The sequence below is a fragment of the Schistocerca cancellata genome, chromosome 2 (assembly GCF_023864275.1).
Source record: "Schistocerca cancellata isolate TAMUIC-IGC-003103 chromosome 2, iqSchCanc2.1, whole genome shotgun sequence".
NCBI lineage: Eukaryota > Metazoa > Arthropoda > Insecta > Orthoptera > Acrididae > Schistocerca > Schistocerca cancellata.
In genome coordinates, this window is record NC_064627.1 from 785830757 (window position 1) to 785855728 (window position 24972).

At 39.0% G+C, this 24972-nt stretch overlaps 1 protein-coding gene across 3 annotated transcripts in view; it reads right to left on the reverse strand.

The window, feature by feature from the left end:
* LOC126162642 (Golgi-specific brefeldin A-resistance guanine nucleotide exchange factor 1) overlaps window positions 1–24972 on the reverse strand; it is a 320165-nt gene that overhangs the window by 168725 nt on the left and 126468 nt on the right. For all 3 annotated transcript variants that reach the window (XM_049919278.1, XM_049919277.1, XM_049919276.1), the window contains exons 18-21: window positions 21221–21497; window positions 20853–20970; window positions 15939–16081; window positions 15507–15622 (exon numbers count right to left, since the gene is read on the reverse strand). In XM_049919278.1, the coding sequence (XP_049775235.1) occupies window positions 15507–15622; window positions 15939–16081; window positions 20853–20970; window positions 21221–21497 (654 nt within the window). The remainder of the gene's footprint in view (window positions 1–15506; window positions 15623–15938; window positions 16082–20852; window positions 20971–21220; window positions 21498–24972) is intronic.

The following is a 24972-nucleotide window of genomic DNA, read 5'->3' on the forward strand; positions in this document are numbered from 1 at the left end:
TCCAATGCTACATCCTTCTGACATTTCATTTCCAATCCTTATCCTTACTTTCTGTTGTAAATATAGATTCTGTATCAGTCATCTCTCTTTCCAATCTACTCCTTTCCTCTTCAAAATATCCATCAGCTTGTTCCACTGAACTCTGTCAAAAGCCTTCTCTAAATCTATAAAAGCAGCACAGATTTCTCTACCTTTTTCCATATATCTTTCCCCTATAGTTCTTAACAGGCCAATATTATCTCTTGTTCCTTTTCCTCTTCTAAATCTGAACTGATCCTCTGCAATACCTCTATCCAGCTTGCCATATAGCCTTCTATTAAACACTCTCAGCAAGACTTTAGCTGCATGAGAAATTAGACTGATGGTCCGATGCTCTTCACATTTTTTAGTGTTTCTCTTTTTCTCTATTGGTATCATTACTGTTGCAAGGAAGTCCTCAGGCCCTTCCCCTTTGTCATGTATCTTGTTACAGAGGTAGACTATTTCTTTTCTAGCCTTGTTTCCCAGACTCTTCAACAGTTCTGCTGGTAAATAATCAATTCCACATGCCTTCCTATTCTTCATCTCCTTCAGTGCCTTTTCAACTTCTGCTTCCAAGATGGTAAATCCCTGTCCATCTTCCGGCACATATTGCTCCTCTTCAACCTGAATTTCGCTTTGCATTTCATCCCCCTTATACAGACATTCAATATATTCTTGCCATCTGTTCAAAACCTCCTGTGGTTCTTCTGCTAGAGTACCATCTGCTCTTTCTATCTCCAAGTTATTCCTCTTTCTTTTACGTTCAAAAATTATCTCACTAGCCAATCTATACATCATTTCACACTTTCCCCTATCTCCATTTTCTCTATTTCGTCGCATTTCTGTTTCATCCATTTTTCCCTTGCTTCTTCAGTTTCTCTTCTTAATTCATTATTCAGTTTCTCTTCTTAATTCATTATTCAGTTTCCTGTACCTCTTTTTGCCTTCTTCAGTTTCTACACTTTTCCACATTCTCCGCTCTTCCATCTTTTTCAGCATGTTTTCTGTTATCCACTCTTTCCTGGTGCTGTGGGATACTCTAATCCCTAGTACTTCTTTGGCAGAGTCCACGAGTCCTTCCCTCATTTTTATCCATTTGCCATTAACACTACCTCTCTGCCATTTTCCCATAAATCTGTTCTCCAAATCTGATGCCTTTCCTACCTCTTTGAGTCTTTCTATGTTTAGTCTTTCCTTTGCTTTACCTCTCCAGACTTTTTCCAACCTCACTTGTATTTCTCCCATTGCTAGGTTGTGGTCTGAATTATTCAATGGCCTCTTTTTCAGTTGAGAAAACTGCATACATATTAATCCATGTTACCACTTATGTTTCTCTTTAGAGTGTGAACACTGCAAAATTGACCACTAATAGTACATGCATTTCGATAGTTTTCATCCTTTCAAAAAAAAAAAAATAAATAAATAAATAAATAAATAAAATAAAATAAAGAACCACTCCCATATAGTCTGACTACCCATGGGCGGCACATCTGCAGTGATGAGAAATTTCCTGCCCGTTAAGCTGAGGATTTTACTATGGTCTTCATGGACAGGCACTATCTCACAAACTACCTCTGTAGACAGATTTCTTGAGCCTCCCCCCCCCCCCCCAAACCACCAGCAACCAGAAGGAACAATCTGATCATCGCCCAATATCACCCTAGACTGGAACAAGTGAACAATATTCTTCACCAGAGCTTTGACTATTTATCATTGCGTACAGAAATTAGGAGCACCCACCCCCCCTCAAGTGCTGGTCCACCACCCACTCAATCTGTGCAATATCCTAGTCCATCCTTATAACACAACCTCTCCCAGCACCTTATGACGTGCAACATAGCCATGTGGAAGACACAGGCGCAAGACCAGTCTTACACACCCAACAAGATCATCTTACTCTAGTCTGATCATTGGCTTATCCTGTCTGAGGCAGGATCACTTGTGAAACCAGTCATCTCATGTATCAGCTTTGCTGCAACTTATGCACAGAATTTTATGTGAGCATTAACATCATCAACTGGCTGTCCACTTGAACAATGGCCAAAGACAAACTGTGGTCAAGAGCAGAGTTGACCACCTAGTGTCAGAACACAATGCTGAACACAATATGCTCTACTTCAATGGCTGCCACACAGCCCATGCCATCTGGATAATTCTCCTCAACGCAAGCTTCTCTAAATTATGTAGATGGGAGTTGCGACATGTCCTTTGACCCCTTAATCCTCCTGCCTTCTATTTCCATTAGTCCTCTGTCCCACACTAACCTGTATCCCTACCCTAGGAACCTAAATTTTCCTCCATTCTGTCTCCCCCTCCCAATTCACTCAGGCCATGTCACCACCACCACCACCACCACCACCACCACCACCACCACCTTCCATGCCTGTGCTCTCTTAACACATGTATCTACTGCCTCTTCCTCCCAGTCATAAGCCACCATTCCATAACACTTACTACCATTCTCCATCTCCTCCTCCCCTCATCCACACTACCCAGCACAACTGCTCAACTAGTTGAGATGCATAGCTGTAGTTCTGGCACAGCACCAGCTAGTGAATTTTTCAATCCTATTTGTGTAATTTTATCTTTACTCCTTAATTTACAGGAAACATATGTATACAACTGGTCATGCCCATTATCTACTGACATGAAACTGAAATTCCTCATGATTGACTTCTGCTAATAATAACAACAACAATAATAATAATAATAATAATAATAATAAGTCGAAACAACAATAAAAACTATCAACACAATCATACACAACAAAATAAATGAAAACACAACTATGGAAGAGTTACAACTACTGGTTTATATAGGAGCACTCACTACACTAAATATACACACTAGGCAGAGATCAGAACAAACCAACACACAGAAGAAACCCACAAAACCAGCATGGCAACACAGGCTACAGATCAGAATAGAAAAACTGAGAAAAGACATCGGACAGCTAACACAATTTATAAGAAATGAAATATCAGACAAAAAACGAAAAAGGTTACGTAAAATCTCACAACAAGAAGCAATAGAGCAATTAGATGAAAAAAAGCAGAAATTGCAAGCATTGGCCAAACGACTTAGAAGATACAAAAAAAGTGAAAATAGAAGGAAACAAAACCAAACATTCAACACAAACCAAAAGAGATTTTACCAAACAATGGATAACACACACATTAAAATAGACAATCCACCAAGCATAACAGACATGGAACACTTCTGGAGCAACATATGGTCAAACCCGGTACAACATAACAGGCATGCACGGTGGATACAAGCAGAAACAGACACATACAACATGATACCACAAATGCCTGAAGTGATAATTTTGCAACATGAAGTCACCCGAGCAATTAATTCTACACACAATTGGAAAGCTCCTGGAAATGATAAAATAGCAAATTACTGGCTAAAGAAGTTCACCTCAACACATTCACATCTAACTAAATTATTTAACAGTTACATTGCAGACCCATACACATTCCCTGATACACTTGCACATGGAATAACCTATCTGAAACCTAAAGATCAAGCAGACACAGCAAACCCAGCTAAATATCGCCCCATAACATGCCTACCAACAATATACAAAATATTAACTTCAGTCATCACACAGAAATTAATGACACATACAACACAGAACAAAATTATAAATGAAGAACAAAAAGGCTGCTGCAAAGGAGCACGAGGATGTAAAGAGCAACTGATAATAGATACAGAGGTGACATATCAAGCTAAAACTAAACAAAGGTCCCTACACTACGCATACATTGATTACCAAAAAGCCTTTGATAGTGTACCCCACTCATGGTTACTACAGATATTGGAAATATACAAAGTAGATCCTAAATTGATACAGTTTCTAAACATACTAATGAAAAACTGGAAAACCACACTTAATATCCAAACAAATTCAGATAACATCATATCACAGCCAATACAGATTAAGCGTGGAATATACCAAGGAGACTCATTGAGTCCTTTCTGGTTCTGTCTTGCTCTGAACCCACTATCCAACATGCTAAATAATACAAATTATGGATACAATATTACTGGAACATACCCACACAAAATCACACATTTGCTATACATGGATGATCTAAAACTACTGGCAGCAACAAATCAACAACTCAACCAATTACTAAAGATAACAGAAGTATTCAGCAATGATATAAATATGGCTTTTGGAACAGACAAATGTAAGAAAAATAGCATAGTCAAGGGCAAACACACTAAACAAGAAGATTACTTATTGGATAACCACAGCGACTGCATAGAAGCGATGGAAAAAACAGATGCCTATAAAAACCTAGGATACAGACAAAAAATAGGAATAGATCATACAAATATTAAAGAACAACTAAAAGAAAAATATAGACAAAGCCTAACAAAAATACTGAAAACAGAATTGACAGCAAGAAACAAGACAAAAGCTATAAATACTTATGCTATACCAGTATTGACCTACTCATTTGGAGTAGTGAAATGGAGTGACACAGACCTAGAAGCACTCAATACACTTACACGATCACAATGCCACAAATATAGAATACATCACATACATTCAGCAACAGAAAGATTCACATTAAGCAGAAAGGAAGGTGGAAGGGGATTTATAGATATAAAAAACCTACATTATGGACAGGTAGACAATTTAAGAAAATTCTTTCTAGAACGAGCAGAAACTAGCAAAATACACAAAGCAATCACTCATATAAATACATCAGCTACACCATTGCAATTTCATAACCACTTCTACAACCCTTTAGATCACATAACATCAACAGATACAAAGAAAGTAAATTGGAAAAAGAAAACACTACACGGCAAGCACCCGTATCATCTAACACAGCCACACATAGATCAAGACGCATCCAACACATGGCTAAGAAACGGCAATATATACAGTGAGACGGAAGGATTCATGATCGCAATACAGGATCAAACAATAAACACCAGATATTACAGCAAGCATATTATTAAAGATCCCAATACCACAACAGATAAATGCAGACTTTGCAAACAACAAATAGAAACAGTAGATTACATCACAAGCGGATGTACAATACTAGCAAATACAGAATACCCCAGAAGACATGACAATGTAGCAAAAATAATACATCAACAACTTGCCATAAAACAGAAACTAATAGAACAACACGTTCCCACATACAAGTACACACCACAAAATGTACTGGAGAATGATGAATACAAATTATACTGGAACAGAACGATTATAACAGATAAAACAACACCACATAACAAACCTGACATCATACTCACCAATAAAAAGAAGAAATTAACACAACTAATTGAAATATCCATACCCAACACAACAAATATACAGAAGAAAACAGGAGAAAAAATTGAAAAATACATCCAACTAGCTGAGGAAGTCAAGGACATGTGGCATCAGGATAAAGTTGACATTATACCAATTATACTATCAACTACAGGAGTCATACCTCACAATATCCACCAGTACATCAATCCAATACAGCTACATCCAAACATATATATACAACTACAAAAATCTGTAATTATTGATACATGTTCAATTACCCGAAAGTTCCTAAATGCAATATAACATATACCATACAGTTACAAGGAAGTCACGCTTGACCGAGGTCCGCGTCACGTTCCATTTTTAACCAGACTTAAGTCTGAGAAAAAAAGATAATAATAATAATCATGTAGTTGTACAAAAACTACTTTTGCTTTCATTAACACTGATGATCATTTCAATGAACAACAGAAGCAGGATTTTACTCGTGCTAATCTGGCAAAACATTAATAATTTAGAAGTACACGTAACAACTCTATGACCAGTAACAGAATTTAATTCTCAGGGGGAAGGGGGGGGGGGGGGGGGGGCCTTCATTAGCTTCCGGCTGCTGTATCCTTTTTCAAACGAGATTATGTATGTGCTTGAGCACCCCCCCCCCCCCCCCACACACACACACCTTTGTAGATATATTGCAATGCGTAGCTATACAGGTGTGTGAATACTGGTATTGGTGTATTCCACAGACACTATGTAGCTATAAAGAGAGAGGGGTGTGTGTGTGTGTGTGTGTGTGTGTGTGTGTGTGTGTGTGTGTGTGTGTGTGTGTGTGTGTGTGTGCTCTGCTTGAAAAGGGTTTTGTTCGGAAGATAGGGTAGGTTGTTGCTTTTTGTTTTTTACCCACCAAAACTTCAACTTTTTGGTGAGTTGTTACCTTTACTCCGGAATTATTTAATAAACTGATAGAAAGATATAGCTCAGTCCCTAATACATTATGGTATACATTCATTGTTAATTAATTCAATACTTTACAGATGCTGTAACTCTCTATGCTCTACTTCTCCTCCCCCCCCCCCCCCCTTCAGCTTTGCTCGTATGACTAAGATGTTAACTGCACACACTGTGAAAATGCAACTGTGCTATTGATTCCACATCCATAAACCTTTCATTAATTTCACACAAAAATATATCCTAGCATGTCCGTTTATTCTCATACTAACAAATCTATAATCATATGTCCAATGATTTTCCAAAACTTAATTCAATGTAATTGGATAGATAAGGAATCTGTTCACCAAGCAGTGCCAGGAGAATATACGTATAAAGATACTTAAATTTGCAAGCTTTCAGAGGCTGTTGATCCTGCTCCTGGCAGAAGGGTTGAAGTGATAAGAGGAGGGATGAAGGAAAGGACTTTTGAGGTTTGCAAAATGGGGAGAGTTCGGAAAAGACATCCAGAACCCCGGGTCAGGGAAGACTTACCAGATGGGATGAGAAGAAAAGACTGAGTGTTAGAGACTGTACCAGACAAGATTTGAAAATCTGAGGGCTTAAAGAAGGCAAATAGCATAATACACAAGACAGGGATTACTGTGACAACATCGTGCACAATTTCATAAGAGAGGAAAGCTAACTGTATTCTATGTGAGATGTGAGGGAGGGACAGAATAGACAGTTCAGAAATTCAAATATATAGAATACTAAAAGAGAGCGAAGGAAGGAATAGTTACTGTGACGAAATGCCGAGAGTGAAGAAATTAAAGTAAATTAAGGCCAGCTGGATGGTGAGAACCAAGGACATGTTGTAATGCCAGTTCCTGCCTGTGGAGTTCTGAGAAACTGGTGTCTGGGGGAAGAATCCAGATGGCACATAGGTTGAAACTGGCACTGAGGTCACAAGTGTCACAGTGTACAGCACGTTCTGCAACAGGATATTGTGTGCTGACAATATACATTCTCTGCCTATGTCCATTCGTCCTGACTGATAACTGGGTGGTAGTCAAGCTGTTGTAAAAGTCTGAACAGTATTTACCCAACAGCTGGTATATGACATGTCATTTCACAGGTGGCTCTCCCTTTGATAACATACAAGGGGCATTTGAAAAGTCCGTGCAAAAATAAAAACTGCTTACATGTTTGGGGTAAACCTTTTTTTATTTTTCAATATAGTCTCCTTTTAGACTTACACACTTCGTCCAATGCTGTTCTAATTTGTTGATCCCTTCCGAATAACAGGAACTGTCCAAGGCTGCTATTAGTTGCTGTAATCACCTCCTCGTCTGAATAAAATCTTTGTCCTGCCAGCCATTTCTTCAAACTGGGGAACAAATAGTAGTCCGAGGGAGCCAAGACTGGAGAATGGGGGGGGGGGGGGGGGGGATATGAAATGAGTTGGAATCCTATTTCCATTAATTGAGTGACCATGACTGCTGAGGTGTGTGCTGGTGGATTGTCATGATGGACAATACTTTTTTGCGGTCCAGTCACTGGTGTTTTTCTTGCAGCTCGGTTTTCAAACGGTCCAATAATGATGAATAATATGCACCTGTAACAGTTTTACCCTTTTCCAGATAGTCAATGAGGATTATCCCTTGCGAATCCCAAAAGACAGTCGCCATAACCTTTCCAGCAGAAGGAATTATCTTCACCCTTTTTGGTGCAGATTCTCCCTTTGTAACCCATTGTTTAGATTGTTGTTTGGTCTCAGGAGTACAGTAATGTATCCACGTTTCATCCACAGTGACGAAAAAACACTTAACGTCCTGTGGATTCTTCCTGAACAGCTGCAAATCATCCTTGCAACACTTCACACAATTCCATTTTTGGTCGAGCATGAGCAATTGTGGAACCCATCTTGCAGATAGCTTTTTCATGTCCAAATATTTATGCAAAATATTATGTACCCATTCATTTGAGATGCCCACAGCACTAGCAATCTCATGCACCTCAACTCTTCTGTCATCCATCACCATATCATAGATTTTATCAATGATTCCTGGAGTCGTAACCTCCACAGGGCATCCAGAACGTTCAGCATCACTTGTGCCCATATGGCCACTCTGAAAATTTTGAAACCACTTATAAACTGTTCTAATCGAAGGTGCAGAGTCACCGTAATTTTTATCCAGCTTCTCTTTAGTCTCCTGAGGCGTTTTGCCTTTCATAAAGTAATGTTTAATCACCACACGAAATTCTTTTTCATGCATTTTTTTACAATCACTCTACTTCCTTGATTCACACGAATGCCAAACACAAGGACATAGACCAATATGGTTGAAACTTGGTGTGCGTTCTTTCCAAAGATGCTACTAACTACACATGACCTTGATACACGCCAGTGGTGCCATCTCTCGGACTTTGCACAGACTTTTCAAATGCCCCTCGTATGAGGTGCATGGTTCCAAAATCCATCTTATCCATTTTTGTAAATTTTTCAGGAAACCGAAAAACATTTCTTACTCACCTTTAATAAAATAAATGTATCTGCTCATGATTATTATATCGAGGTACTTATATATATTGATATATCTGAGAGATGCATATGATTTGTGACACGTAATGAAGATATTTACAAATTAAGATTGGATAAGGCATGTTTTGGAACTCAACATTGGATAAGGAGGGTTTTGGAACTGTCATCATAGATAAGGGCGGGTTTTGCAATGTAGCTAAAACATAATTATTATTTTCATCATTAATTGTAATTATTATTGACATTCTTTTATGTTATTTGAAATCACAAAATATTTCAGTCATAGTACATAAAAACATTAAATGCCAATAATTAAACTCAATATCAATCATAATGTAACAAAATTTTCCAAAAACATCAAGTAACTGTTGCACGATACACATTACTTTCCTACATATTTTTAAAAATGTAATAATGAGTATCCAGAAAATAATCTGAGTGCTGATTTAACAGCAAATCATTCATATTCTGAAGTCAGTGTCTCCTCCATCACCACATTCATTTTCACCTACGTCTAGCTGTTAATCGAAATTTTTGTTCCCTGCATGTCCCTTTTTTATCAGGCTGGAATACAAGATGAAGTCCTCATTACTTTGCCACACTTTGCCAAACCGTTTCAATAGCGGTTTATTGATATCCTTTAATTTTTCCAGGTTTGGGGCACACCTTTTGGTAGAGTACTTAAGGTAATATTTTCAATTTTCTAATGTTTCCTCAAGAGAGAACAGAAAACACCAATGCACATCTATAATTGGGCTCACCCCTAACCAAAACTGCAGACTTGCCTTACTTGAAGATAATTCTTTTACACTGGTGAAGTCGGAAATGTCATCCACTTGGAGGTTTATTTATTTGAGATACACCATGTTTCCAGTTTTGTACGGGGAAATTACTTCCGAGTCTTAGAACAGTACCTTGTTCCTCAAACAGTTCAATATATTCTGCAGGATCCACAATGACATTTCTTCTTCACATCATCTTCTCTATTCTTCCAAACACAGTCTGGAAGCAGGAAAGAATGTTCAACAACAGTAAACGTTAAATGTATTACTTGAATGTTAATGGGAGATTCAAGCTGCAACCAGTAACACAGCATTCCAACCATTGTAGAATTCTTATTTTGGACAGAGCATCCATCTGCATACAGTTCAACAGTTTTAACCTCCTGTAGATCAGAATGGTTCTGGTGGTAGTGTAAAGTGGAGGAGGAGGGAGGAGGATATTAGTGTTTAACGTCCCGTCGACAACGAGGTCATTAGAGACGGGTGTAAAGTGGAAACAATTTCATTGCACCCTTTGAGGCATTCGATCCAGTTGTAGATCATATTTGTTTCTTTGTTCAGAGGAGATTTTGACCCACCTCTGCAGATTGTAAGGTTATATTCATGTAACTGCCTGGAGTAATAAGATCTGATAGCTTGTGCAGGGCCATACTCTTCTGACAGTTGAAGGAAATTTTGATCACCGCTGACTTCTTTCTGTAACAGGGCTTTAAAAGCAGCCACTTTGACCTTATGCTCGTGAAATTTTGTCATTGCAGGTAACTTTTCTTTCGGCGACAGACAAGCTGACTTCATTTGCAGGGTGAGGAACTGACATTCAGAACATACAACAGTAGCTGGTGTCTTGAAACTAATATTATAATCAGTTGAAAAAATTGTTCAGAAATAACCTCACGTCACTTTCATTTCAGGGAGGGCTCCTCAACAATAACTTCTCCATAATTTGTGAATACTCAGTTCTGTAGGCAAGTACAATCTCACAGATTTGCGTCTACAGTAGTGAGATTCGACGGGCTGTAGTTTTTCAATGAAGACTTTAACCTCCTCTTCTATTTTGAGATACTTGGGAGATCTTGCGTCACCACCTCCAATCTCCTTTGGTGACAGACCTGTGGTGAATGACTTTTTACACTCCTTTCACTCTGTCTATGCCCAGTATTGATAAGAAGGTCTTCTGACATATCTGTACTAATGTGGGTCCACTGCTTGCCCTGACTCTGATGAAATACTTTACAGACATGCATTTCCTGGAACTATTTTGCTTCACAGCTCTCTCTGTTTTAGGTGCTTCTTGAGTTGTGTATCTCAGAATAAATTCATCTACTCTCACCTGGTCACTGAGCTTATAACATGCTCGATGAAATCGCCTTACATCTTGCAAAGTTCATTGCACTGGAATACAGTTTTTGCATGTTTTGCAAGTACCCATGTCGGCAGGCGTTTTGAAACATACCTGAATGAAGGATTACGTGTAAGATGGTTCTGTTGTTGTTGTTGTGATCTTCAGTCCTGAGACTGGCTTGATGCAGCTCTGCATGCTACTCTATCCTGTGCAAGCTTCACCTCCCAGTACCTAATGCAACCTAGATCCTTCTGAATCTGCTTGGTGTATTCATCTCTTGGTCTCCCTCTACGATTTTTACCCTCCACACTACCCTCCAATACTAAATTGGTGATCCCTTGATGCCTCAGAACATGTCCTACCAACCGATCCCTTCTCCTAGTCAAGTTGTGCCACAAACTTCTCTTCTCCCCAATCCTATTCAACACCACCTCATTAGTTATGTGATCTACCCATCTAATCTTTAGCATTCTTCTGTAGCACCACATTTTGAAAGCTTCTATTCTCTTCTTGTCTGAACTATTTATCGTCCGTGTTTCACTTCCATACAAATACTCTCAGAAACGACTTCCTGACACTTAAATCTATATTCGATGTTAACAAATTTCTCTTCTTCAGAAACGCTTTCCTTCCCATTGCCAGTCTACATTTTATATCCTCTCTACTTCGACCATCATCAGCTATTTTGCTCCCCAAATAGCAAAACTCCTTTACTACTTTAAGTGTCTCATTTCCTAATCTAATACTCTCAGCATCACCGGACTTAATTCGACTACATTCCATTATCCTCGTTTTGCTTTTGTTGATGTTCATCTTATATCCTTCTTTCAAGACACTATCCATTCCGTTCAACTGCTCTTCCAAGTCCTTTGCTGTCTCTGACACAATTACAATGTCATCGGCGAACCTCAAAGTTTTTATTTCTTCTCCATGGATTTTAATACCTACTCCGAATTTTTCTTTTGTTTCCTTCACAGCTTGCTCAATATACAGATTGAATAACATCGGGGAGAGGCTACAACCCTGTCTCACTCCCTTCCCAACCACTGCTTCCCTTTCATGCCCCTCAAATCTTATAACTGCCATTTGGTTTCTATACAAATCGTAAATAGCCTTTCGCTCCCTGTATTTTACCCCTGCCACCTTCAGAATTTGAAAGAGGGTATTCCAGTCAACATTGTCAAAAGCTTTCTCTAAGTCTACAAATGCTAGAAACGTAGGTTTGCCTTTCCTTAATCTAGCTTCTAAGATAAGTCGTAGGGTCAGTATTGCCTCACATGTTCCAATATTTCTACAGAATCCAAACTGATCTTCCCCGAGGTTGGCTTCTACCAGTTTTTCCATTCGTCTGCAAAGAATTCGCGTTAGTATTTTGCAGTCATGACTTATTAAACTGATAGTTCGGTAATTTTCACATCTGTCAACACCTGCTTTCTTTGGGATTGGAATTATTATATTCTTCTTGAAGTCTGAGGGTATTTCGCCTGTCCAATACATCTTGCTCACCAGATGGTAGAGTTTTGTCAGGACTGGCTCTCCCAAGGCCGTCAGTAGTTCTAATGGAATGTTGTCTACTCCCGGGGCCTTGTTTCGACTCAGGTCTTTCAGTGCTCTGTCAAACTCTTCACGCAGTATCATATCTCCCATTTCATCTTCATCTACATCCTCTTCCATTTCCATAATGTTGTCCTCAAGTACATCGCCCTTGTATAGATCCTCTATATACTCCTTCCATCTTTCTGCTTTCCCTTCTTTGCTTAGAACTGGGTTTCCATCTGAGCTCTTGATATTCATGCAAGTGGTTCTCTTTTCTACAAAAGTCTCTTTAATTTTCCTGTAGGCAGTATCTATCTTACCCCTAATGAGATAAGCCTCTACATCCTTACATTTATCCTCTAGCCATCCCTGCTTAGCCATTTTGCACTTCCTGTCGATCTCATTTTTGAGACGTTTGTATTCCTTTTTGCCTGCTTCATTTTTATATTTTCTCCTTTCATCAATTAAATTCAATATTTATTCTGTTACCCAAGGATTTCTACTAGCCCTCGTCTTTTTACCTACTTGATCCTCTGCTGCCTTCACTACTTCATCCCTCAAAGCTACCCATTCTTCTTCTACTGTATTTCTTTCCCCCATTCCTGCCATTTGTTCCCTCTCCCTGAAACTCTGTACAAGCTCTAGTTTAGTCAGTTTATCCAGGTCCCATCTCCTTAAATTCCCACATTTTTGCAGTTTCTTCAGTTTTAATCTACAGTTTATAACCAATAGATTGTGGTCAGAGTCCACATCTGCCCCTGGAAATGTCTTACAATTTAAAACCTGGTTCCTAAATCTCTGTTTTACCACTATATAATCTATCTGAAATCTGTCAGTATCTCCAGGCTTCTTCCATGTATACAACCTTCTTTTATCATTCTTGAACCAAGTGTTAGCTATGATTAAGTTGTGCTCTGTGCAAAATTCTACCCGGTGGTTTCCTCTTTCATTTCTTACCCCCAATCCATATTCACCTACTATGTTTCCTTCTCTCCCTTTTCCTACTACCGAATTCAGTCACCCATGACTATTAAATTTTCGTCTCCCTTCACTATCTGAATAATTTCTTTTATTTCATCATACATTTCTTCAATTTCTTTGTCATCTGAAAAGCTAGTTGGCATATAACCTTTTACTACTGTAGTAGGCGTGGGCTTCGTGTCTATTTTGGCCACAATAATGCGTTCACTATGCTGTTTGTAGTAGCTTACCCGCATTCCTATTTTTTATTCATGGTTCTATGGCTTACAAAATAAATCTAACAAACTTCAATAGTTTTTATATGGAAGACTGAGACAGACAAAAGGTTATGTTACAGCAAAATATAGGTAAGCATGTTTACCTATTCCATTTAGCTGTATTCTTTTTCCATCTTTAAGGGCCTCTTGTCTTCTTCCTGATATGTATATGGCTGATCTCCAATGGACTTCCATTTTCCATGAATTCACACTATTTTACTGAAACTTTAAACACCACTGGCATGTCTTTCAAACACGTGTGTGTGAGGAACTGGGGCGAACAGTATTGCCAACTGTTTCAAAGAATACACAGTGAACTCAGCGCTTCATAAACAACGTACTAACATTTATGTCATACATTATTATTTGAGATACATTCCAGTTGTGGTACCAGATGTTTGGATAAGGTGGATTTCAAAAACAACATCTTAGGATAAGGTAGGTTTTGGAAATGTCAGCTGAATTTGTGCTATATTTACATGGGGAAAAGCAGGTTTAGGAACAGTTTTCTTATTGGAAATTATGCCAAACAACATGAGCTATAGAGATAAGGCAACAAGTCAGTTTTCATAAAAAATGGATAAGGTGAATTTTGGAACCATGCACCTCATACGTTTTGTCAGTTATAGGACTGATATAGGTGGTGCCCTATATCAAGTAAAACATACCTTATCACAGGGAGAAACACCAGTGAAATGAAAAATGTCATATCAGCTGTTATGTAAACACTGTTTGGTCTCTTACATTGACGTGACTTCCACCAAGTTATCAGTTAGCAAGAATGGGCGTAAGCAGACAATGTATACCAGCAGCACAGAATATCCTATTGCAAGCATGCTCTGCAACATGACAGTTGTGACCACGGTGCCTGTTTCACCACATGTGCCATCCGGATTCTTCCTCCAGATACCAGTTTCTCAGAACTCCGCAGGTGGGAACTGGCATTACAACATGTCCTTCGTTCTCGCCACACGCCTGGCATTAAAATTACATTAAATTCTTCATCTCAGCATTTTTTCACAGCAACTATTCCTTTTTCACTCTCTTCTAGTTTTCTATATTTTTCAATTTCTGAAAAGTCAATCCCCCACCTCCATCACATAGTACATACTTAGCTTCCTGCTCTTATTAACTAATGCACAATGTTTTGGCAGTAACATCTATCTTGCGTTTTACCATATCTTCCACCTTTAAGCTCTCAGGTTTTCAAATCTCATCTCATGCCATCCCCAACAATCAGTCTTTTCTTCTTATCCCATCCAGAACGTCTCTCTGACAAGGGTTCTGGGCAACTTTTCCAAACCCTCCACATTTTCTAAACCTCACCAGTCCTTTCACTTCACCCCTCTTTCTCCCACTCCACCCCTTCTGCCGGAAGGAGCCACTGGCTCCGGAATCTTGCAAATGTAAATATCTTTAAGTATGTGATCTCCCGCTGCCACTTGGCGAGTATATTTTTTATCTAGCCAATTACATTATACATTCAAAATTTGCTTATTTTCAATGAAATACAAACTTTAATTCAGTATCATAATATTCCAAAATCTGAAGAGCCTTTGCAAAAATCCACCAGCTAAGCACCATTCAAGGGACACTTCCATTTAATTAAAAAAAATTGCTAACAAATTGTAGTAACCAGTAACTGAAAAATAAATAACCTATCTGCCTGGCAGTTTACTAATGAATAGTTTAAAATTTATGTAGAAACCTAGACCTAAAAAAAATTCAAGTTGTCTTATCAAGCAGCAAGTGTTTAGCTATTTTCCATTACGTTAACACCTATATTACAAAAATATTAATGTTAAAACATTGTACACTTCTCAGTTCTCACCTGTTCTGTATTACAATCTTCAGTAAAAGTTCCAAGAAAAATACAGAAACATCTTCTTCAAAAGAAAGGCCCAAGGAAACATGACCATCTGGGCCATGGGAAGCATATATCAAAGCCTAGGAAGGAAATAAAATATTTAATTTTAGCATTAAAAATAGATATAATGCTTTTTGTAATTCTAATAAAACTTAGAATTTCTTCCAAAATAATATAGCCTAGATTGCTCATAATTAATTATTTTCAACAATAATTATAGATGTTTTCTAAAAAAGATCAGAAATGTGTAAGGATATCTTCAAATGTATACATGTTACAAAGGATAATTTGTTTGTAGAAGTTATAATTAACATCATAAAACAAAACAAATTCTGGTCATGGGACAATGTGGAAGGACTGTGTATTCTGCATCACTGAATAATCATAGGTACTCACCTTGACTAGTTCCTGCAGTGAGTCTATACGAAGGAACTTTGATTCAGTTATTAGCTGCTCTACATGACACTCTCTTACGCATGCACGTGCTGAGCGTATGTGCTCTTGGTCTTCAGGAGATGGTGATTTTTGGTTTGATGGTTCTTTAAAAAACAAATTATACATTAAGATCATAATAATGACATAACAGTACAAAATGTTAATTTTAAATTACTGACGATGGGCTGCAAACGAGGAAGGTGACAGCCATGGTCGACCATTTGGGATCATTCTGGCATTCAATTGGAATTAATATGGGAAGCCCAAATTAGAATGGCAATACCATATAATTCAGAGTAATTAGTACAAAAATGATATTTCCAGAATTCCATTCATTTTACCACATTGTAATAATAAGAAGTGTAATTAGATTCACTTTAAATATCTATGTGCCAACAACCTTGGTGCAGTGGTAGATCTGGTTCCTATTAGATCACCGAAGTTAAGAGCTGTTGGGCATGGCTAGCACTTGGCTGGGTCACTGTCCAAATCTGCTGAGTGCTGTTGGCCAGAAGGGTCCACTCAATGCTTTTGAGGCCAATTGAGGAGCTACTTGACTGAGAAGTAGTGACACTGGTCACAATGGCCAGGAGAATAGTGTGCTGACCGGTTGCCCCCTCTGTATCCACATCTGATGATGCCAAAGGGCTGAGGATGACATGGTAGCCGTTTGGTACTGTTGGCCTTCAAGGCCTGTTCAGACAGTGTTCTCTCTCTCTCTCTCTCTCTCTCTCTCTCTCTCTCTCTCTCTCTCTCTCTCTCTCTCCCCCCCCCTTCTCCTCTCCACGAGTGCGTGCAGAGTGTGTGTGTGTGTGTGTGTGTGTGTGTGTGTGTGTGTTGCCTCCTCATTCTTTCCTATGAACCTGCCTGGTCATTCTTTTCTATATGCCAGGCTCGAAATACTACCATAACAGACTGATCACAGTTGTCCTAAAAATTAACAAGTATGGCCACTGTTTCAACAATCAAAAGGAAAGACTGAAGGCAAATGGAGTTGGATATCACCAGTGTAGCAGGTAACCTTTGCAGGTAATTAGAGAAAAAACAACAGCACTAATGAGCCAGAAAAGCCCTCTTACATTGTTACAACTAGTACATATAATCTCTGGCCACAGAATCAACTCCAGACCACTGCTACTAATGAAAGGTGAATCTTTGACAGTGTTGACTGTGGATATTGTATCACAGACACAGTCCCTTTGACTGTTCAGAGATGTCACTAAACCCGACCAAAGACGTAACCATGCATGAGCAGCGCCTATTAGACAGAGGGGATCCAATAGCCGATCATTTCCAGTCATTCCACCAGGAAGGAGGTACATGGCTCGTGTTGTCTGAAGATCAATCATGCCTATACTGTCAACACCTCGGTTCGATCGTGTCCACATTGTTACTTATTGCCAGGAAGGGCTCTCAAGAAGGGAAGTGTCCTGGCATCTCTGAGTGAACCAAAGTGATGTTGTTCAGACATGGAGGAGATACGGAGAGGCAACAACTGTCGATGACATGCCTCGCTCAGGCTTCCCAAGGGCTATTACTGCAGTGGATGACTGCTACCTATGGATTATGGCTCTGAGGAACCCTGACAGCAATGCCACCATGTTTAATAATGCTTTTCGTGCAGCCACAGGACGTCTTGGTATGACTCAAAACATGCACAATAGGCCGCATGATGCGCAACTTCATTCCCGATATCCATGGTGAGGTCCAACTTCGCAACCACGACACCACGCTGCGCAGTACAGATGGGCCCAACAACATGCCGAATGGACTGCTCAGGACTGGCATAACATTCTCTTCACCAATGAGTGTCACATATGTCTTCAACCAGACAATCACTGAAGTCGTATTTGAAGGCAACCTGGTCAGGCTAGAAAACATACACACTGTCCAGCGAGTGCAGCAAGGTGGACATACACTACTGTTTTGGGGTGTCATTATGTGGGGCAGATGTACACCGGTGGTGGTCATGGAAGGCGCCATAATGGCTGTACAATACATGAATACCAACCTCCGACCGATAGTGCAACCATATCGACAGCATATTGGTGAGGCATTTGTCTTCATGGATGACAATTCGCGCCATCATCACGCATGTCTAATAAATGACTTCCTTCCAGGTAACTACATCACCCAACTAGAGTGGCCAGCATATTTTCCAGACATGAACCCTATCGAACATGCCTGGGATGGATTGAAAAGGACTGTTTATGAACGACGTAACCCCTCAACCACTCTGAGGAATCTACACCAATCACCGTTGAGAAGTGGGTCAATCTGGACCAACAGTACCTTGATGAACTTGTGGATAGTATGCCATGACAAATACAGGCATGCATCAATGCAACAGGGTGTGCTGCTGGGTATTAGAGGTACCAGAGTGTACAGCAATCTGGACCACCACTTCTAAAGGTCATGCTGTATGGTGGCACAACGTGCAATGTGTGGTTTTCATGAGCAATAAAATGGACGGAAATGATGTTTATGTTTGTCTCTATTCCAATTTTCTGTAAAGCTTCTGGGACTCTCAGAACAGAGGTGATGCAAAACCTTTTTTGGTGTGTTTATATTTCCTGAAACTTTTTAAATACAGTTACTCGTATTCAAAATCTAAACTTTTCTCATGTAATATTTTACTCGTTTATCTGACAGAGAAAAAAGAACTCACTGTTGATGATGACACATCACAGAAATGTGTAAGGGTAGAAAAAAAAATTATGTTAGCTCACGGACGAATCTTCATAGAACATATTAGATTGGTGTGCAAGTTCATAGCATTTTCCCATAACTTTAATAAACATAAACACCAACACATAACAGAGAAATTAGTCATCAATAACATATTATCGTTTACTATCTACAACACTCTGCCAATGCTGGGGTAACTTTTTGATTCCAAGACTGTAGAAATCACGTGGATTTGAGGGAAAGAACTTGTTGAGTCATATTTGGAACGCACTTTCATCCAGAAAGGAAGTTCTTTGTAGATTGTTTAACAGACAACAGAAATAACTGAAAATCTGGGGTGCAACATGAGGTGAACACAGTGCGTGCAGAATGACTTCCCAACCCAATTCCTGTATAATATTTTTGTCAGTCTAGCAGAATTTAGGTGGGCATTATGGTGGAGTAGCATCACTTTACACAGTCTTTCTAATCATCGTTCTGGGACTGCATCTGCAAGATGTCTCATCTGTTGTTTTGAGTGCTGACTGGATAGTTAGAATAGCCCATAATTGACCAAATGACAGTATATAAACTCAAATGGCAACAGTGAACTACAAATAACAAAGGACAATCTATACATAAAATGTGAATGTCAGCAGTGATGGTTACGCCTCAGGAAAGCATTTTGTAGTATACCACACCATCGCTATTCCACCAGACGCATAACATTATCTTTTGTTGATATGCCTACGTCTTTGAAAAGGGAGTTGCTTCTTTCTTTGGGCTCAGCCATTCCTTTCTTTTCCTTATGCTACCATTAAGACCCATTTCTTGCCACCAGTAATGATACAGGACAGGAACAGTCATTGTTCATGAGCCAATTGATGATGAGCGAGCAGAGATGCACATATGGCAACTGCTGGTTTTTATGATTTTTTTGTTTAGAGCATGTGGTACTCATACCACCCAATTTTAACCTTCCTCACTGCATGCAAATGTTGCACAATGGTGGAATGATCACAGTTCATCACATCTGCCAATTTTAGAGTACAATGTCATGGATCACTGTGAATTAGCAAGCCTGAACAATTTTCATCAATTCCCAAATGTCTTCCTGGCTGTGGAATGCAGTGCTCTAAATTTTCCTGGCTCTAGATATTTCCTGATTAATTTCAAGACGAATCCACAGGCATGCTTTGGTATCTTGTATTATGATGATGCTAATACAACAATTGAGAAGGGAGCAAGTAATATTGGCAAAAGAATTTTGTACACGATCTTTTTTACTAATATACTCAAAGAAAGATATAGCAACCACAGACTGACACCCAAGAGCGCGCATTTTTGCGATATTTGACAGATTGTGGGGGAAATAATGGAAAGAGTGTCTTCGCAAAGCCTAATATACCTTGGAGTTTCAAGCATTTAAATAAACAAGGCTGACTGTATCTCTACATTTATTGATTCACGAGTCCTTTTAAAAATAAGTCATCACAGCCACAAAGTACCTGACAACTGAAGGCATGCCTAACTGTAATTTCTGATGGAAAAGTTTGGTTTTCATTCTTGAAGATATCTACATTATTTTTTGTAGACTTTTGTGTATTTAAAATTTGTTTAAGGTAGCAGTAAATTAGTGTAATAAGATGTTTCATAGAAAACTGTGAAGAGGATGGAAAGTTGTGAACTTACGTTCCTTTTTTAAGCAGTTGCTGCAGATTGGCGACATTAGCTGATGGTTGGAGAGAGAATATCACTGTTACAGGTAGTCTGCGAAAACCTGTTATAGATGTTGCCCATTGATGAATAGTGTGTACAGATGTTGTTGACCCTCAGCGCCAGCTAACGCCTGAAGATGATGCACTGAAGCACCGAAACTGGTAGCCATATAATAAATGACATCTTAAGGATGGCTGTAAGTGTCCCCCATTTCATTACGCAAGTGAATGGCCCGAAGTCCCTCAGACCTCCAATCCCAAGGATGGACATAAAAAAATTTGAGAGACTGTACCTGTCACTGTGCTAGCAGCAGGACAATAGTTGTCCTTAGTTTGCAACTTCATTAACAACAAGATAAAACTAATAATTTTTAACACAACACTGTAAGAAAGGAATTTCTTCTTCCAATCTATACCTGCTACTAAGAGGTAAAAAAAAAAAAAAGCTGTTCTGTAGAGTCAGAAGTATCATAAGCCCAAAAATAAATACCTGTTCCAAGAGCAATATACAAATAGAGCGAGCTCAGGAGTCCTGTTTCTGTCTTCTGAGATGGTGTCTCCTCTCTCATCAGGGAAATCTTCCCACTTGGATCAATAAAGTCTTCTGCCTAAAAGAAAAACATTAATCATCATCATGAGTTTTATCAAACGCCTGACATGGAGTGCATTTATTTCTATACGAATTTTTGGGTTTTATCTGTTGATTTGACAGAATTATAAATAATTCATTATATACGTGACAGGACCTCTAACTAAGAATAAGACCTAAGCATCAATGTCATTATTAGAAATTTTCTATGAAACAGTGAAAAAATGAAATGAAGTAGAACAAGGGAAAAATGTTCTGGGACTGCTCACCTCCACAAGAGCTTTAGGCAAAAGCTTGCATCTGTACAACTGCAGAATGCAATCAAGGACATTTTTCCAACCTTCGCGAAGTATATCACCATGTCTGTGTGCTAAGTTAAAGACTGTTTTTGCTGCCAGTTGAGCTTTTGGATTTGCTCCAAATGAAACTGTCAGGTTATCTGGTGTTTCTGCATTGTTTAATAACATTGTGAACTTGCATAACGAAATTATTAAGCTATCAAAGTCATTACTCATCCCGTAATGTGCAGAAATCATTGCACACTTCCTGAAAAAGAGAAAGAGTATTGGTAAAATTAGGTGATTTATTACATTGTGTTTGTTAGCTTCATAGTAATATGAAACATGCATTCCACATCCTGCAAGAAAAAAGAAGACCTGTGTGTACTATTAAAACCTGATGAAAATTGACTGTGCAGCCCAACGGTGAAGTAAGAATCAAACCAACAGAAACAAGACAAGGTATATTGTGAATCTTCATCTTCTGAATGTGTCTCTGCAACGATTAACGTGATAAATGAAATGTGGATATAATATCAGATGATGTCACACAGAAGTTATGGTATACCTAAAGCAATATAAACATAATGAGAAACAACTCTTAATATCATGTGACACAGTTGCTTCTTGCTTATTTCTAATATGAAACAGCAGCGCAGCCAACTGAACATAAATCTCCAGTGTTCACTGAGTATTTTGCTCAAGTGCCAATTCTATATCTACCTATGTATCTCATTAGTTTTCCAGTACAAAAACAGCATTGCTTTACTAAACAGTGTTCTTTCTTTGCAAACACAAGCACTACGTTTATTAATTATTTGAGTTAAGCAGGCATGAGTAAGCAATTTCGAAAATGTTTGACCCTAATCCTACAATTATGAAAAATTTATAACATTTTCTCTCTCTTCACAGAGCCACAGGACAAGATTACTTTTTCCTTTCAAAGCGGAAATAAATATTATCCAACTACAGTCAAACCTCCATATAACGATTACCAATCCAACGATAAACTCAGGTACAGTGATAATTTTATATGGCCCCAGCTGATTACCTATATGTATTATGTTAATTATCCCCATTACAACACTGAAATAAATTTAGCAACATCCTGTTATAACACAGACAAAATTTTGAGGAATTGACTATTTCCTACTTCTAAGCAGCTCACTATAGCAGTATGTATTGTTTATTTAGCTACAAGACTTCAGGCACTTTTTTCCAGAATCTTCGCTACATACTACAGTACTGTATTTATTCTAGCAGTAAAGAGAATAGCGAACAGCCGTGGGTGAGCTACGCTGAGAGGCAAATGTCAAAGAGCTCCTTTGTTTGAATGAGAGTTTAGTTTGTCCATTGTTGAGCTTCAGTAGCAAACAGAAGTGTTTTGTTGGGCTCACGCACAGCATATCACTGTGATTTTTGCGATTTGTGAATGTTTTTAGTTGATGTAAATGCTTTGGATTTCGCTAAGATTTGGACAATGGCTGCAACTCAGAAACAAATAAGGTTGGAGACAAAAATGGAGGTTTTCAAAGACGGAATGAAACAAGTAGATGTGTCAAGGAAGAACGTACTTGCACAATCAATGTTGGCTACATTCCTAAAAAAAACGAAAAGAAATTGAAGAAAGTTTTGTAGGTGCCAAATTTAACACTTCAAGAAAAAGAATGAAGACAGCTGCTACTGATGATGTGGACAGTCCTACACTGTGGTGGTTTAATGAGATGTGTGTGCAGAATGTACCAATTAATGGTCCGTTGATATGTCAAAAAGCCTTAGATTTCCCAAGTTGCTTGGCAAATCTAATTTTAAGGCAAGTAATAGATGGTTGCAAAGATTTAAAGACAGGTATGGGATCATTTTTAAAATGATTTCAGGAGAAGAAAAATCAGCACCCTTAGGTCATGCAGAATCTTTAATGAAAAACACTATGTGTAAGCTGACAGAAAATACAGTTCTGAAAACCTGCACAAAACAGATGAGACAGAATTGTTTCATCAACTGAAGCCAGAGAAGATGATGGCCTTTGTAGGAGAAAAGAGCAAAGGAGGGACACAGTCTAAAGTACGCCTAACTGTTCTTCTCTGTAGCAACATGTCAGGGACACACAAATCGACACCACTGGTGACTGGATGATCCGTAAACCCATGGTGCTTCAAAAATGTAAGAAGCTTACTTGGTAGGAGGGTATTTTACATTCCTTTAATTTATAAGTTAATTAAGTGCAGTATAGCTTCAGCTGTAAGGTTTTGCTACAGTCGTATTGTAAATGTTATTTCTTTTATTGCACTCAATTACAAGGCAAACCAGAAAGCATGGATGAGTGAATGCTTTCACCTGATAAAGAGACGTTAATGAAGAATAAGAAAATTGCATTGCTGGTGGTCTAATTGTAGTGCGCATAACAACTTGCCAGCATTAAAGAACATTGAACTATGCTACTTCCCCCTGAACTGTACTTCGATTCTTCAGCCACAAGATATGGGGATAATTAAGAACTTTAAGACAAAATATCATTCACGTTTAGTTCAACACATGATCGCAAACACTGAAAGAAAGGTGAGCAATCCCTACAATTGCATGTATTAATCAGCTACTTCAACAAGGCTATGATTTCCTAAAATCAAGTTGTGAAATGAGATTTATTCTGTCTGAGACGCAGGCATTCCAGCCCGAGATGCTGGAGTTGGCAGTCGTGTATGCATGAGGTGTGTGCGTGTGTTTTTACTGACAAAGGTTGTGGCCAAAAGCTACATTTGAGTGTCTTTTTAATCGTGTCTTTCTGCAACTTGATGTGTCTTCTTTACGGTAAGTACCAATCTAACTTTTCCTACACTGTTATTTCATAAACTCATTGAGTATTTTTTTATCTGAGAGGTTTTAGTAACAGTAATGTGTACAGCCACATTGTGTAGCTCAGTACTCTTGTTTGTTTTAGATGGCCAGTAACCATTGACCCTATCTCTATTAGCTGATAGCCTCTGCTGCGAAGCTCCAGGAGACTATCAAGTTACATAATTAGCTTTTTCTGTTTGTTTTATTCTTAAGTTAGCAGGATCAATAGGGTGTGTTCATACTGCGTGCAGACACAGGAGGAGACGGCCACAGTTCGTGAGCATGCCAGCCATTTGCAGGCCACTGCCTCGGTGTAGTAGTGGTGGATCATGTGCATTGCATATATCACCTCGGGTGTCACTTGTTTCACACATAGGCTCTACTGCAAAGGAATCTTCCAGTGTACCCATCATGTGGGATCTGCACTCACTGCAGGCCGAGTTATGGGCTGTATGGCATTTACGTCGCTCAAGGCAGAAAATCAATGTAGAAGCTGGCCATGTGGCCTTGCTAATTGACCATGTGGGTAAACAGGTGGCCACTCCTTCAGCAGGGTCCGAGCAGGTATGAAGACGGAGGGATTTATTAGTTATCACAGAGTCCCTTAGGGAAACAGTGCCCAGGGATGGAAAGAAAGCCAGTGTGGGCTTGGCATGTCTGCCGGGTGATCTCATCCAAAATATGAAGAAGGCCCTGCCTGTGGCTACTGAATATGCAGTGTGCAGTCGTCCAAGTTGTGGCTCACATTGACACCAATGATGTCTGTCACTTGGGCTCTGAGACCATACTCAGTTCACATGGACAGCTGGCAGAAGTGAACACCACTAGCATTGCACACAGAGTATAACCAGAGCTCAAAATTTGCAGCATCGTTCCTAGAACTGATCAGTGTCCATTGGTTTCAAGCC